The 14,281-nt window shown below is 49.6% G+C and overlaps 1 protein-coding gene across 1 annotated transcript; it reads right to left on the reverse strand.

Annotated features, from left to right (window-relative positions):
- Positions 1-116: 116 nt before the first annotated feature.
- On the reverse strand, positions 117-6,532 carry LENG9 (leukocyte receptor cluster member 9). Its single transcript, XM_081169026.1, has 3 exons — positions 6,308-6,532; positions 3,726-4,208; positions 117-2,101 (listed from the first exon to the last, which is right to left on the reverse strand). The coding sequence occupies exons 2-3, from the start codon at positions 4,186-4,188 to the stop codon at positions 1,137-1,139; spliced, it is 1,428 nt and encodes a 475-aa protein (XP_081025152.1). The 5' UTR covers positions 4,189-4,208; positions 6,308-6,532; the 3' UTR covers positions 117-1,136.
- Between the last annotated feature and the right edge of the window lie 7,749 nt (positions 6,533-14,281).

Below are 14,281 nucleotides of genomic sequence, written 5' to 3' on the forward strand. Positions count from 1 at the left end.
TCTGGTGTGTTGGTGTCTAAGATTGAACAGGGGGGGGGCAGTCTAGGAACAGAGCACATGCAAAGGGAGATTCTATCTTGTTTTCATCTGCCCCTCAGAAAGTAACAGGCAAAAGGGTGTGTGATGTGTTTAGCTTTGCTGACTTGCAAAAGCTACCATACAAAGTATTGGGAGAGGGGGAGGTTGTTAGAGGAACATAGGAGCCTACAGCCTTTTTGAGCTAGTCAGTTGCAATGTTTGCAGATTTCCTCCTTACATGGTACAGGGACAGTGGCCTGCAATCCTTGCCATTTAGTCATGACAAACATCCATTGAAATCAGTACAACTAAAAGTGCACAGTTGAGTGACTTTCTTCTCAAAAGGTCTTGGTCATGACTAATGGTCAGAACAAGTTTATCTGCATTCCAAAGTCTTGCTTCATTTTGTTACCTAAGGGAGGAAAAAGGCCATGTCATCCAAGCCACTTCCCTATTATATGTCCCTGTTGTCATCAAAGTTTGGTGTTCTCATTCACATGAAAGGTGTACCTCCCAGTACCCCAATGTACTTATGCTCTAGTCTACCAGATGTATCCTGCCTGAATAAATGGGGAAAGGACACCATAGTTCCTACTGTTGCCTCAAAATAGCTTAATGCAGTACGAGTATAATATCTGCAGTCTCTGAGCATCCCCCACCCCCCAGCCTTCCTCTTAAATCCCTTCTGTAGGTAGCCAGCCCAGGTTATTTAAAGCAAGGCTAGTTCACCATCTTAGCTGTGTTCCTGCTGTTCCCAATAATACAATTTACAGGGTTAGACCCCTTCTGTAGAGTGGATCTTGACTGCAAAGATGCTTACCTGCTGCTTGAGAACAGTTGCCTCAGCAGAGCCAGCTCAGCCATAAGGCAGGATGCTGCTTCCGCCTCAGATGCATGTCCCATCTGGCCCTCTGCCAGTGGCAGAGAAGTGCCACCACCATTGGCACAGATTTTGGACAAAACCTGTCCATTTGAGGGAAGATCTCACCTGAAATCAACACAAATCTTGCCCAAAATCACCACCAGTGTTGAAAGGGCGTGTGGTAGCAGTAGCAGCAGCATGACAAAACTTTCTGTTTCGCCTCGAGCAGAAGAACAAGAGACGCCACCCCTGCCTCTCAGTATAGATCTATTTTCAGAACCGTGGTGTAAAACCCATCAGTCCTCCTACCTTTTCCAACCTCACACAAACATAATGCCTCTACAGCCTGTGTTCCTAAATCATTAACAGTTGGAATCCATGAGGAATCTGCTGGCAACCGTAGATCTGCCTTTGCCCGTGGGATCTTCACCATGGTCAAGTGGAACTTGTCTTTGTCCGGAGGAGGAATCACTGCCAAGCCCTTCTTGTTAAAGGCATCCTCCAAAGTCCGGGCCAGCGATCCCAGCCCAGGCGTAGGTGCTGGTGACAAGTAAAGCACACGAGAATGGAAAGCTTCAACCTTGTGGAAGGAGAGAAGCAAGGCGGGGGGCAGCAGGCGCTGGCTGTTGGCTTGCAGTTCCTGGAGTGCCGTAACAGCTTTGCAAATGTGTTCCGAGGTATCTAAGTGCAGCAGACACAGTGTGATGTGCAGAGTAGGCAAAGGGGTATAGAACTCTTCGAGGTCTGGCTGAACCTCAGAGAGGGCGCCTTGGAAGAGTTTCACAGCTTCCCAGGTCTCTCGACTGGTGACTTGGATAGCTATGAAATGGGTGGGACGCTGTTTGCGGTGCGGAAGGTGTCCCACCTTCCTGCTCTGCAAAGCTGTGTGTTCCTCCTCTTCCACTATTGGGTCATTTTCCTTTGTGATGCTGAAGGCATCCAAATTATCCATCTCATCCTGTCCGCCAACTGTCTCGGCCACCTGTTTTTCTCTGGCTGAACCATTGACCGCCTCTTCTCCGCTGCCTCTAGCTGCCCCTGGTCCAACACCTCCCAGCCCCTTTTCTCTGTCTCCATTTGAAGGACGGTCCTCAGCCTTTTCCTCAGTGGTTCTGGCTGCCTCGTCGACTTCCTTCATCACCTCCAAGATGGTTCTCCCACTTCCTGTGGACCCAAAGACTTCGTCTGTGCGGCTCACCTTGTCCCACACCACGCGAGCCTTGTACAGTGGTACCCCGCAAGACGAATGCCTCGCAAGACGGAAAACCCGCAAGACGAAAGGGTTTTCTGTTTTGGAGGCGCTTCGCAAGACGAATTTCCCTATGGGCTTGCATCGCAAGACGAAAGCCCATAGGGAAATGCTGGCGGTCAGGAGCAAAGACTTTCGCCCACAGCCGGCCTTCAGAAGAGGACCTCTTCTGAAGGCCGGCGGGGGGCAAAAGTCTTTGCTCCCCCCCCCGCCTGCCTCCCCCCCCCCGCCTGCCCCGGGCGATCTTAAAATGCTGGCGGGCGGGAGCGAAGCGTTCGCTGCCGACCCCCAGCATTTTAAAATCTCCCCGTGTCCTGGGAAGATTTTAAAATGCTGGGGGTCGGGAGCGAAGCGCTGCAGACCCCCAGCATTTTAAAATCTCCCCGTGTCCTGGGAAGATTTTAAAATGCTGGGGGTCGGGAGCGAAGCGCTGCCGACCCCCAGCATTTTAAAACCTCCCCGGGACACGGGGAGATTTTAAAATGCTGGGGGTCGGCAGCGCTTCGCTCCCGACCCCCAGCATTTTAAAACGCTGTTCCGAAGTGGGGAGTGGGGGCGGGGACACCTGCCCCCGCCGCCCCACTTCGGAAAGCTGTTCCGAAGTGGGGGGGGCGGGGACACCTGGCCCCGCCGCCCCACTTCGGAAAGCTCTTCCGAAGTGGGGAGGGGGGGCGGGAACACCTGGCCCCGCCGCCCCACTTCGGAAAGCTGTTCCGAAGTGGGGCGGGGGGGCGGGGACACCTGGCCCCGCCGCCCCACTTCGGAAAGCTCTTCCGAAGTGGGGAGGGGGGGCGGGAACACCTGGCCCCGCCGCCCCACTTCGGAAAGCTGTTCCGAAGTGGGGCGGGGGGGCGGGGACACCTGGCCCCGCCGCCCCACTTCGGAAAGCTCTTCCGAAGTGGGGAGGGGGGGCGGGAACACCTGGCCCCGCCGCCCCACTTCGGAAAGCTCTTCCGAAGTGGGGAGGGGGGCGGGAACACCTGGCCCCGCCGCTCCACTTCGGAAAGCTCTTCCGAAGTGGGGAGGGGGGGGCGGGAACACCTGGCCCCGCCGCCCCACTTCGGAAAGCTCTTCCGAAGTGGGGAGGGGGGGCCGGAACACCTGGCCCCGCTGCCCCACTTCGGAAAGCTGTTCCGAAGTGGGGCGGGGGGGCGGGGACACCTGCCCCATCCGCCCCACTTCGGAAAGCTGTTCCGAAGTGGGGCGGGGGGCGGGAACACCTTCTGAAGGCGGGCAGGGGGCGAAAGTCTTTGTCCCCCCTACCTGCCTTCCCAGGGGCTTTTAAATCGCCCCGGACAGCGGAGAAGTCCTCCGCTGTCCGGAGCGATTTTAAAATGCCGCCCGCCAGCATTTTAAGATAGCCCTGCATAGCGGAGAAGTCCTCCGCTGTCCCGGGGTTTTTTAAAATGCTGGGGGTGGGAAGAAAAGCCCTTGTCCCCCCCCCAGCTCCCCGGACCTGGTCTGAAGTCGGTTTCCCTAGGAACGCATTAATTGATTTTCAATGCATTCCTATGGGAAACCGTGCATCGCAAGACGAAAAAACCGCAAGACGAAGAGAATTGCGGAACGAATTAATTTCGTCTTGCGAGGCACCACTGTATTTGAAATAGTGGATCCTATGTTTGGGGATAGCTAGCACGCCAGGCCCGGTTGAAGCCAGGTCCTCCCAGGAGAAAGCTGCAAAAGGCTCTTCCAATACCCCCAAGAACCGATCGAGGTAACCAATAGAAAAATGTTCAGCAGGCAGCTGGGGGTCCCAGAGGAGGCGAGAGATAACATCCTCCGCAGTCTTCATGGGGGGCTTCTTGCCTTGTGGAGAACGACTGCGGTTGGATCCACCGTCTTCTGAACGAGGAGCAGCTCCCATGTCACCAGGGTGACTGTTCCGGCAGCGGGAACCAAAGCGGCAGCGACCTTCTAGGAAAAAGCGGCAAGGGACGTTGATCTCAGCAAGGGATTGCTCAGCTGGAAGAGAATCGGGGGCCGCCAGTGGTTCCACGGGGGTATCAGAACAGAGGTCAGTGGGAGAGTCCTCAGGGGAGGGAACCAGTTCAGCCATAGCTAAAAATGGGAATCACTCTGTGGAAGAAACAAAATTATTTAGAAGACGCAATTTTTACTGTAACCGGTTCTCACATTGTTCCTGGGACAATATCAATAGTGGGTCATGAGGGTAGCTGTAAGGAATAATCAGAGCCTGGGAAGTGATATGCTGTGCCTGAAAAACGGGAGTGAGATGAGGGACCAAGTTTGCACAGGGTGCTGCTGAAGAGCTGGAATTATGAACCAGGAAGTGTCTGGTTTAAATCCACCCGCCCCTGTGAGCACAACGAAGGCAATATTGACATGCATTTACAGGCATGTTAGGTGGATAGCTGAGCAAATACATGTGAACTTTGAACACTAGGTGGGAAAGGAATGTGGTCAAACACATCAACTAAGATGATGACAATTGGTTCTGTAGGATGTAGCAACTGGAAAGCAATCTCTCTCCCTTAGTTGTATCTTATGAAATGTAGGGGCTTGAACCAGGAAGGGAAGTCACCACAACCACCTTCAAACAACAACCTTTCAAACAACAACACTCTGGGGAGTGGGGAGAGGCCTGTAAGGCTTCAAAAACAAGAGGAGGTGCAACACTGCTCACCCACAAAACCTTGCGTTCAGTAGATCAGATTATATATATATATATATATATATATATATATATATATATATAATGATCACACCTATGCCCTGGCATTCAACCAAGAGTGATTTGCTCTCCAAAGCTGCTTGCTTACAATTAGTATCAAAATAAAACAGCAATATAATATGAGAGATGCTGCTGGTGGAGGTGATCTTGTCCATTGTGAAACAAGATAACAACTCCATGCGGTTGGGTAATGTTTGCTTTTGTGCCCTTCCTGGAAAATACTGGTGGTGGTTGTTTAAAAGAAAAGAAAAGATGTGATGTGATGCACAGGGACAGAAGCACTTGTGCGCATGCTCAGAATGGTAACAGTAGAGGGAGGGGCAAAATAACAGCCCTGAGACATACCAGCAAGGTGTGTTCATTGGTGTGCCTGGCAAGAGGCAGAATTGCAATGAAAAGAGAAACCGGGAATGTGTGAGATCATGGGTGAAGAGCAGGGTCCATTTAGGCTGGTAGGGTGGAAAGCAAGGAAAGCAGCTGTAAACCAAGACAATGACAGGTGGAGCCAACTACAGTGGTACCTCAGGTTAAGTACTTAATTCATTCCGGAGGTCCGTTCTTAACCTGAAACTGTTCTTAACCTGAAGCACCACTTTAGCTAATGGGGCCTCCTGCTGCCACCACACCACCGGAGCACGATTTCTGTTCTCATCCTGAAGCAAAGTTCTTAACCCGAGGTAATATTTCTGGGTTGCGGAGTCTGTAACCTGAAGTGTATGTAGCCTGAGGTACTACTGTAATTCAAGTCCCCCACACTCCTGCTTCTGTTCTACAAAAGGCAATACTGAAAGTGCAGGAGGAACAAACTTAAAGCCAGTGCCATGCCCTGGACTGTTTTTAAGGAAGAAAGAAGGCAAGTGGAGGCTGGCTGAGGGCAGACTGAGGTTGGTGGGTAATAATAATAATAATAGTTTATTATTTATACCCCACACACCTGGCTGGCTTTCCCCAGCCACTCTGGGCGGTTCCCCAACAGAATATTAAAAACACGATAAAACATCCAACATTAAACACTTCCCTAAACAGGGCTGCTTTCAGGTGTCTTCTAAAAGTCAGATTGTTGTTTATTTCCTTGACATCTGGTGGGAGGGCATTTGCACTAAAAAAACCACGCACGACCTTAATGCCCCGTTCGTCTGGAAGCCCTCTTAATGGAATGAAGCGAAGCATTTATGGGAAGCTCCTCCTGTATCGACTCAGCTTGCGGCTCGCTGTTGTTGTTTATTTACTGCCTGCCCATCCCTCCCACGCGCTCAAGGTGGTCAACCTAAGTCCCGCCCCCTCCCCCCCCCCGCTTAATTCTGCGAGGTAGGTTAGGCGGAAAGGCACTGATTGGCCCAGCGTCAACCGGTGAGTTTCATGGCCCAGTGGGAGGATTAGAACCCAGCTCTCGCAGCCCCTAAATCAACCCTCTTCTGAGCCTTAAGTTAAAAAAAGAAAAGAAACGGCAGGCGAGTTAAGGACGGGGCGAGACGCCACTTACCGTGGCCCGACAGACTTCCAGGGACTTCGTGGGCTGGGTGTGCCACTCCCCGACTCTGCTTCCAGGAACGACAGCTCAACGCCGCCGCCTCCTCGCGTGCAACGACAGAAGAAGGAAGCTCGCGATCCCACAATCCCTCTCTTTTGTTATTATTTTTTTTGCAAAGTGTTGCAACCATTTGCACCCACAGCCAGCAGAGGGCGAAGGCTTTCCTCCTTTAGCTTTTTATTTTTAAGACGCGCCGCGCAGGCTCGAATCCTTTCACCGGGGTTTAATTTGCGCTGGGACTCAAGCTTGGCGCGCAGAGGAGGCGGCAAGGGGGGGGGGGGAGAGAAGGAAGGAAGGTGCCCCCGAGCATGGGCAGAGTGCCATTTCTTCAGCCCTGAGTAATTACGCGCAATTCCCACACTCAGGATAAAAACGTTTCACGAAGGCGGCAGGTGGTGTTCCCAGACCGGTTTCTGCCCTGGCACCTCCTGTATATTTGTTTGCTTTTAAAGAAAACACCACCGCCTTGAACCAAGTTGGCACAAGGAGTGGCAACGCACAAGGTGATAAAAGAGGGGCCATATGTCACACCCACTGAGGAGAGCCCCCTGGACCCTGCTGCCACGGAGGGTGGGCGCACTGAATGTGCCCCCCCCCCCCGCCATCCCATGGAGCATTTCTTAACCAAAGGATCCTCCAACATGGACCAACTAGGCCGGAGGTAACCAAGTGATGCTCTCCAGATGTTGTTGGACTACAACTCCCATCAACCCCTTAGCCAGCATGGCCAGCAAACATAGGAGGAATTATGGGAGTTGTAGTCCTGTCACATTGTGGGGTGAGGGACGACCACGTTGGTTACCCCTGCTTTAGGCCTTGGCTGAAAATTAACGTCGATACCCAGGCCCAAAACAAGTGCACCCATTTTGCTGTAATTAGCTGCATTTCCTCTTCAAGGATTTTCCCGGCTGCCACTCCTCCTTTCCTCAGGGATCCTTTTATTTGGTTATGTGAGGGGAAAGGAGAAGCGACTGGGGGAAACTCGGAGCAAAGGGAGTCCCATCTGTACTCAGAACCTGCACTACCAAGGCCAGGAGGGGACCTCTGTTCCATCTTGAAAGATTCCCCCACTAGCCAGGAGTATTTTTGAGCCTGGGCTGCCAGGGGGAGATGGCCTCATCGTTTTGCTGCCCCATAGGCCCTTTGGCCACTTCTACTGCCTGTTGGACAGGGCCAGTCCTTCCTCCCTCAACACACAGGCGCAGCTGATTGGAGCAACCGCCATCTTAAGACAAGGTGGCGCCACCCTAGAGTAGTTGTACGATGCCACTGACGCTTCCAATGCATATGCTGCGCACTACTGGCTGAGTTGGGGGGCCTGTCGCAGAGGATGTGGGGGCAAGAATAACCCGCTTCTACATTGTACACCCGATTTGTCACCTGGTCGCCTTATGCCAATCTTGAACCGTGCCAATCTCTGTGCCCGCTTTTGTTTGATGAAGAGCGGAGGCTAAAATCTGCATTAGTGCTTTCTAGCCCCAGAGCTGGAAGCGGCACGTATTCCAGATTAATTAAGATGAATTGACGTGACTCACAAGGATGTGAAGCACCCTGGGTCCCACCTGCTCCTGCTGTGCCCTGTCCTAGAGAACTGAACCCATTCAGTATTCGGGCGGTGTGAGTTTTGTATGCAGGTGCAGGACATTAACTGAATGTCCCCCCCCCCCAATTCCCTGTCAAGAGCCACACTCACTTGGGGTAATCTGCCATGGCTGCATGCTGGCAGCAACCAGGATCCAAGCCAAGTGGGGGAAGAATGCACCCTTTCCCCTTCTTTCTCCACCCATTTTTTTCTGCTGCTCTCCCCTTGCCAGATGCATGAAATCAGGGCAAGGATTGCAGGTTCCCATCTCTGCCTTCCTACCCCTTACTTAGAGACTAGGAGAAACCCTGTTGCAGGCCTGTGTTTAGTGGCCTGCCAGGCAGCTGTATGTAACCTTGCAGATCAACCAGTTTAAGTTACCAATACCTGAATGGCAGCTGGATGTATTAACCAAAGTACAATAGATAATGCAATGGGCTACATGAGTAGAATTACTGTGCAGTGGGGCGGCGGGGGGGGGGGGGTAGTGCTTCATTTAACCAGACATTGGAGGCTGCTTCCCTACGGCAAGTGAGACCCTGCCCTGCCCTGCCCATCTCAACCAGTCCAAGCGGTGGCACTGCCTACCAACTTCCTCCTTGGTCTTAGGGTTGCCATTGTAGAACTCATACAGAGGTGGCTCTGTATGTACCATCCATCAAAGGACATTCTCCCTAAAGAACCTTGGGGACTGTAGTCTACCCACCACAGAGCAGTCAACTCCCAATCATTTTGCTGCCAATGAAGCTACAGTTCCTTCCCGGCACTTTCCCGCCCCTCCGTATCCTTTATGACTTTTAAAATGGCATTATAGCGTTTTTCTCATGTATGTTGTGGATTCTGCATCAGGGGCTGCATCTGTACCCTCTAGAGGAAAATGCAAACACATTTTCAGTAAGGCATTTTTGAGCCCAGGATCAGAGACTTCCACCAACTGGAGAGGGGCTGTGTGAAGAGGGAATTTGGCGGCTGAACTCCCATCCATGTATCTCCCAGCTGGTGTGTTTCATAAGTTGCCTTTGCAATGGTTTCCTTTATCCTGTCAGGCCTGGATTGTGTCAGCGAGGGCCCCTGATCTGTTTATCCCCTGGCAGGAAATTCACAGCTGGGATCGTCCAGCAAACAGAGGCACCAGAGTCCTAGATAAGGCTCCAGAGATGTGTTACAGCTGGAGTCTACTGGCGGGCAAGGAGGAGGGGACTGGGGGTAGGGAGCATGATCCACAAATGCTTTCACTTTGATCCGGTCCCCATTGCTGGAAAATAAGAGACTGACTTTCCTTGGTCTGTGGTGAAAGCTAAAACACAGAGTCAGCAAGCTGGAGAGGGTGCCCCGTTTTGCTGGGCTCAATGCAAAACTTGGCCCCTCGCAAAACTTGCAATAAGCGTTCTAGACAACTTCGTCTTCTTATTTCAAAGCATTCTGGCAGCCGTCTCAGGCAGCAATGACAGGGCAGCAAATTGTTTTCTAAATAATAAATAAATGTGGATTGTTACTGCTGGGAGGGAAGAAACGCTTGCGGGGGTTTTTCTGCCCCAAATGATAACTCGATATGCCCAGATTCCAGAAACATTAAGATGAAGATATAAATATCTGTGTGGTAAACATGTAAATATTCCTGTTAGGCCAGCAAAGTGGAATGAGAAACAGACAGGAGTTAAGTGGCCACTCACACGTGGCCTCCCCCTGACAAAAAGAGAGGGGAAAGTTGGCATATTTGCATTTTTTAAAAAAACGTGTATGCCAATTTATATGTACACAGAAACGACTAGAAACGACTGTTAAGTTAAATAGAAATACAATAGTGGGGAAGACTGTGGCACCCTGACCCTGTGTGTTTGGGAACTGCAAGATCCCTGCTCTGCCTTAAGAATATTTATCTTTAAACTGTGCTTATTGGGGGGGGGTGTAGCTTTGTGGAATACCACACACTTTGCATGAGGACTATGCCCCAATGCCCCCCAGTGCGGCACATCCTCTCCTATGGGAGAGAAAAGTAAAAAGGTATCCCTGGCAGAGGGGAGAGGGGGTTAAACATGCCTCTGGTGATCTGGTTCAGTGCTGAGAAAACAGGTTTTATTTATCTTGATGTGTGCATATCCTGCCTTTCTTCTGTCATGAAACCCATTTGTGCGGTTACCGGCTGGCCACCCATCCAGGCACTTAAGAGTCCCAAACCTGCTGTAGCTTCAACCAGTTGGTGGCCTCAACTGCCTTCAGCCCCATAGATTTGTGCCATGTGAGTTTCAGCACTTCTACTTCCTACAATAGAACCGAAACAAACACTATTGAGAACTGTCTTTTCCTATATGCCTAGCCCTACATTATGCTTGCTTCCTTGGTCACACCAACATGTGACCAAGAGATAGAACTGAAGAACTGGCTTTTTTGCTATATTTTTCTGAATAAGTTCTTTTTCTTTTTTTTATTACAGCGCTCTCTCTCTCTCTCTCTCTCTCTCTCTCTCTCTCTCTCTCTGCCACCAGTTCTGCTTAATTCTTCCTAAAGAACGCTTCCAAGACGCTGCAGGATGGCAGCGCCAAGATGAAACAGGAGGAAATGTTAATTAAGAGGCACGTTGCCCCTGAGTGCAATGCATTAAAACAAAACAAACAAACCTTCCTGCCATGCATGTTCAGATAGCGCTCCGATTTAGATAAGGCTGCATAACTGAAGCATTCGAACTGTAGAAGCATTCGAGGATTCCTAAGTCTTCCCACTTCCGAGTCCGCACCACATCACCTTGCCTTGCGAACGGACGGAAGAGATAAAGTGGGGCAAAATACCCTGTGTGCTATGCTAGACCTAAGGAAGAAGATGGCTGGCAAAGATGGGAGAAATAACATTAACTCACTGCCAGAGCTCAAGCTCTACATCCCCATAGGGTTCCAGGTTCACTCCTTGATGACACCAGTTTAAAAAGTTTTTTTTTTGGGGGGGCATAACAGGCTACAGAAAGACCCCTCTCCTCCTGAGGCCTTGGACCACAGCTGCCACTCAGGGTAAAGAGAATTGAACTAGACCCACCAATCTGGGTCAGCGTAAGGCAGAGCCATATATTCTTTCAGTGAAAGGGTTAGATCTCATTTGAACAATGAGATCTAATTAATTTTTGCAATGGCTAAATGCTGCAGTTAAGGGCGTATATACATAGATAACTAAAATGGAAGCACAGTAATTAACTGGATCAGCTATAATTGTCTGGATACGCCCATTGGTAGGCAACCCACATTGGATTGCGCCGGCGAACAGCAGTTGGTGCAATCCCCATGGAAATGCTATTTGTTTAACAAAATTTATATACCGCTTGGTTGTAAGAGAATCTCGAAGGAGTTTACAAATATATATATAATAAGGTATTAAAATTTAGTGAATCAACTTGCTGTGCTGGACCCAACCCACATTGACCAACCAATCATTAGTGCTGTAGGGAATTGAGATTGTGAAGAGCTGAGAAAAATATCCGAAACTAGTTTGCTTTTAATTACAAGAGATATCAAACACTTTGGTCGCTGTACAAATATTCTGCTACGTAGGATCAAAATTAACATGATTTCGAGAAGGGGGAGATGCTACATAGACATTTTCTTACACAGGAATCCATAAAATGAGCTATTATAAAATAATAAATGTACATATAGAACCCTCTTGCTGCCTTGATCAAAGGGATTGCGAAAAGGCAGCGACATCTATGACCTAGGGTTCAGGCTTAGATCCGGGGGGGGGGGGTGTGAATAAATGAGGATAACAATGAAAGCTTTTGCCCTCCTAAAGGGAACAGAGATCAGAGTCCAGCCCTCATCTCTCTTGCAGTCTGTGGCTGGACCTTTTTCATGCATGCTTGGAATGACTTTAATATATATATATTTCAGAGACACACGGTCACTGCAGGAAATCATTTTTCACATTTCCCTTTTTTTAAAAGAGAGAGAGAGTCCACAGTGAGAGAGGACAACAACTTGAGGTTACGCAATAAGTTAAGGCATAAAACAGGAAATATATTTTAAAACCAATGAACTGCCCACTCCCTTCAGAGAAGGAATCCACAGGAATTCCAGCTCTCCAATTAAAAGGCTCCTCAGTCTCCTACAACCACAAGCTTCTCCAACTCTGGTCCCAGCTTTCGCTTTGTCCTGCACAATTTTCAGGATGTGCACGACTCCCCCCGACCCCCCTCCTCCCTCTGGAGCAAATCCACATTGCAGATAGGGTGGTTTAACAGTAATTCTTTTTTCCCAGGGAGTCCTTGGGAGTTGTAGTGTACATGGCATTGGGTAGAGGTTATTTCCCCCCACCCACCCACCCACCCAAAACAACAATCAATCAACACTTTATTACAGTTGCCAGGATTGGGGAGTGGGGAAGCTATTAAAGTGAAACAAGCTTTGGAATAAATTCATTAGATGGCAGCGTAGATATACTTCCCGTCTCTCTCCCCCTTCTTTTCCACACCACCCATCTTTCTACTTGCCTTCTCCTCCTCCTCCTCCTCCTCCTCCAGCAACCCATTGCTCTTTTGGGTCCCAGTGCATATTCACCGAAGACCAGTGTGTTTGAGCAGCCCCCATAAATGGCGGCTGCAGATCGTATCCAGCAAGCCCAAGCAGTCAGAGCTCATTATAGAGGGCCGTGGGGATTCTACCCTCTGCTTTCTGTGACAGACCTCATAGATTCTGGTTTTAGAAGGCTACCGTGGGGCATTATATAGCTCAGATTTTCAAGAGAAGCAGGAGGTGGGGCTTGAGGATTTCATTTTGGGTCCTCTACCTCCTCATCCCAAAACAACTCCAGCAAAGACTGAGTGTTCTAGACTGAGTGGGAACTGGCGGCCCTCCAGATGTTACTGAACTACAACTCCCATTTTCTCTGGCCATTGGCCATGATGCCAGAGTCCAAACATGTGGTGGGCCAGAAATTGCACTTCTCTGTCTAGACATTCTATGGGATCAGAGCTTCCCTCCCTACTGACTCGACTCTACTCAGTTTCTGGGAAACTCAACTGAATTCCTTTGAGCTCCTTAACATATTAAAAACCTCCCCTCCTTTCCCAGATGGAGAGACTTGGATAGCTCTAGGTTCCCCCTCACCATCCACCAAAAGCCCACGTTACATGCCAATTATCTGGCAATGAGCCCCAGCCTCACAACCATCCCTTCCCCTTTTAAAGTAGCTCCTTGCTGGGAGATGCAGTACACTAGACCTGCAACTTATGCACATTTAACTTGCTCTCTCCCCCCCACCCTTTTCTTTTACGCACTTGGTGGGGAAAGGTGTTAAAAGGGGGGCATTGGTGGGGGGAACTCTGGCAATTCCACCTGCTATTGCACCCAATGCGTTTTGACTATATGCGATTCTGGGTTTATGCACGATCCCTGGAATAAGTTGTAGGTCTACTGTATACATTAAAAAGGAAATCTTATCACCGCACATGGCAAGAAAAGGCCATAACAAGTGCAGTGCGTGGTGGTGATATTAAAGAACAGCCCATCTATTCCTACTTCTTTCAAAATCACTGTTTCACTAACAAGAGCACAGAGATCTGGGTAGGAAAAAATGCCACCCGAAGAGGGGGCCATCCAGAGATACGAGCTATTATCCCCAGAGTTGACAGTGAGAACGTACAAGCCACCACCATCCAGTTTTCTTACTGACACAGTGGAGCCTTGTCCCCATTATGTGGGAAGATTAAGAAGCGGCAAAATCCCATTGGGGCAATGCAAACTACCGATTTTGTCCCAGCAGGTTAAGAACTCTGCATAGAAGGGCACCGTACAATCCAGTTACACCTTTTCAACTGTGATTAATGAATCTGGCAAAAGTTACACAGAGCGTAAGTAAGAAACAAACACCCGCAAGCACCTAGGGAAATAAAAAAGCAATCGTTTCCCAGCTCTTAAAGCTGTCTTGCTGCGTTATTTATCTCACTGTAACAGGAGTTTGATGATGGATTAGCAAGCTTACGAAGAAAAGGTCGTCGTTGGCACCAGAGGAAAACGTGGGAAAGATAGAACAAGAGAGACAACTGGTGATTTGGTGAAGGGGTAGCTTAACTTCTCACCGCAGACCAGCTGATATTGTGCTCAGGAGACAAGACACAAGACACAAATTAAAACAGATTTCTGCCAACAATATCCATGCAGGAGAGTTTAGGAAGGCAAGAACATCTATAAGAATGTTATTTTTAACAGAGGGATGAAAGGACAGATGATTAGGGGATGGTTGGGAATCTGGCCTTTTGATTTGTTGTGGGGTTTTTTTATTTTTTAAAAAAGGTCTGTCAGTATCAGCCAGTAGATTCCCCTCCAGTTATTATCCTCTCTAGCCCACTAAATTGTATCCAGCTT

The sequence above is a fragment of the Podarcis bocagei genome (genome assembly GCF_964188305.1).
Source record: "Podarcis bocagei genome assembly, chromosome: 13".
Lineage (NCBI taxonomy): Eukaryota > Metazoa > Chordata > Lepidosauria > Squamata > Lacertidae > Podarcis > Podarcis bocagei.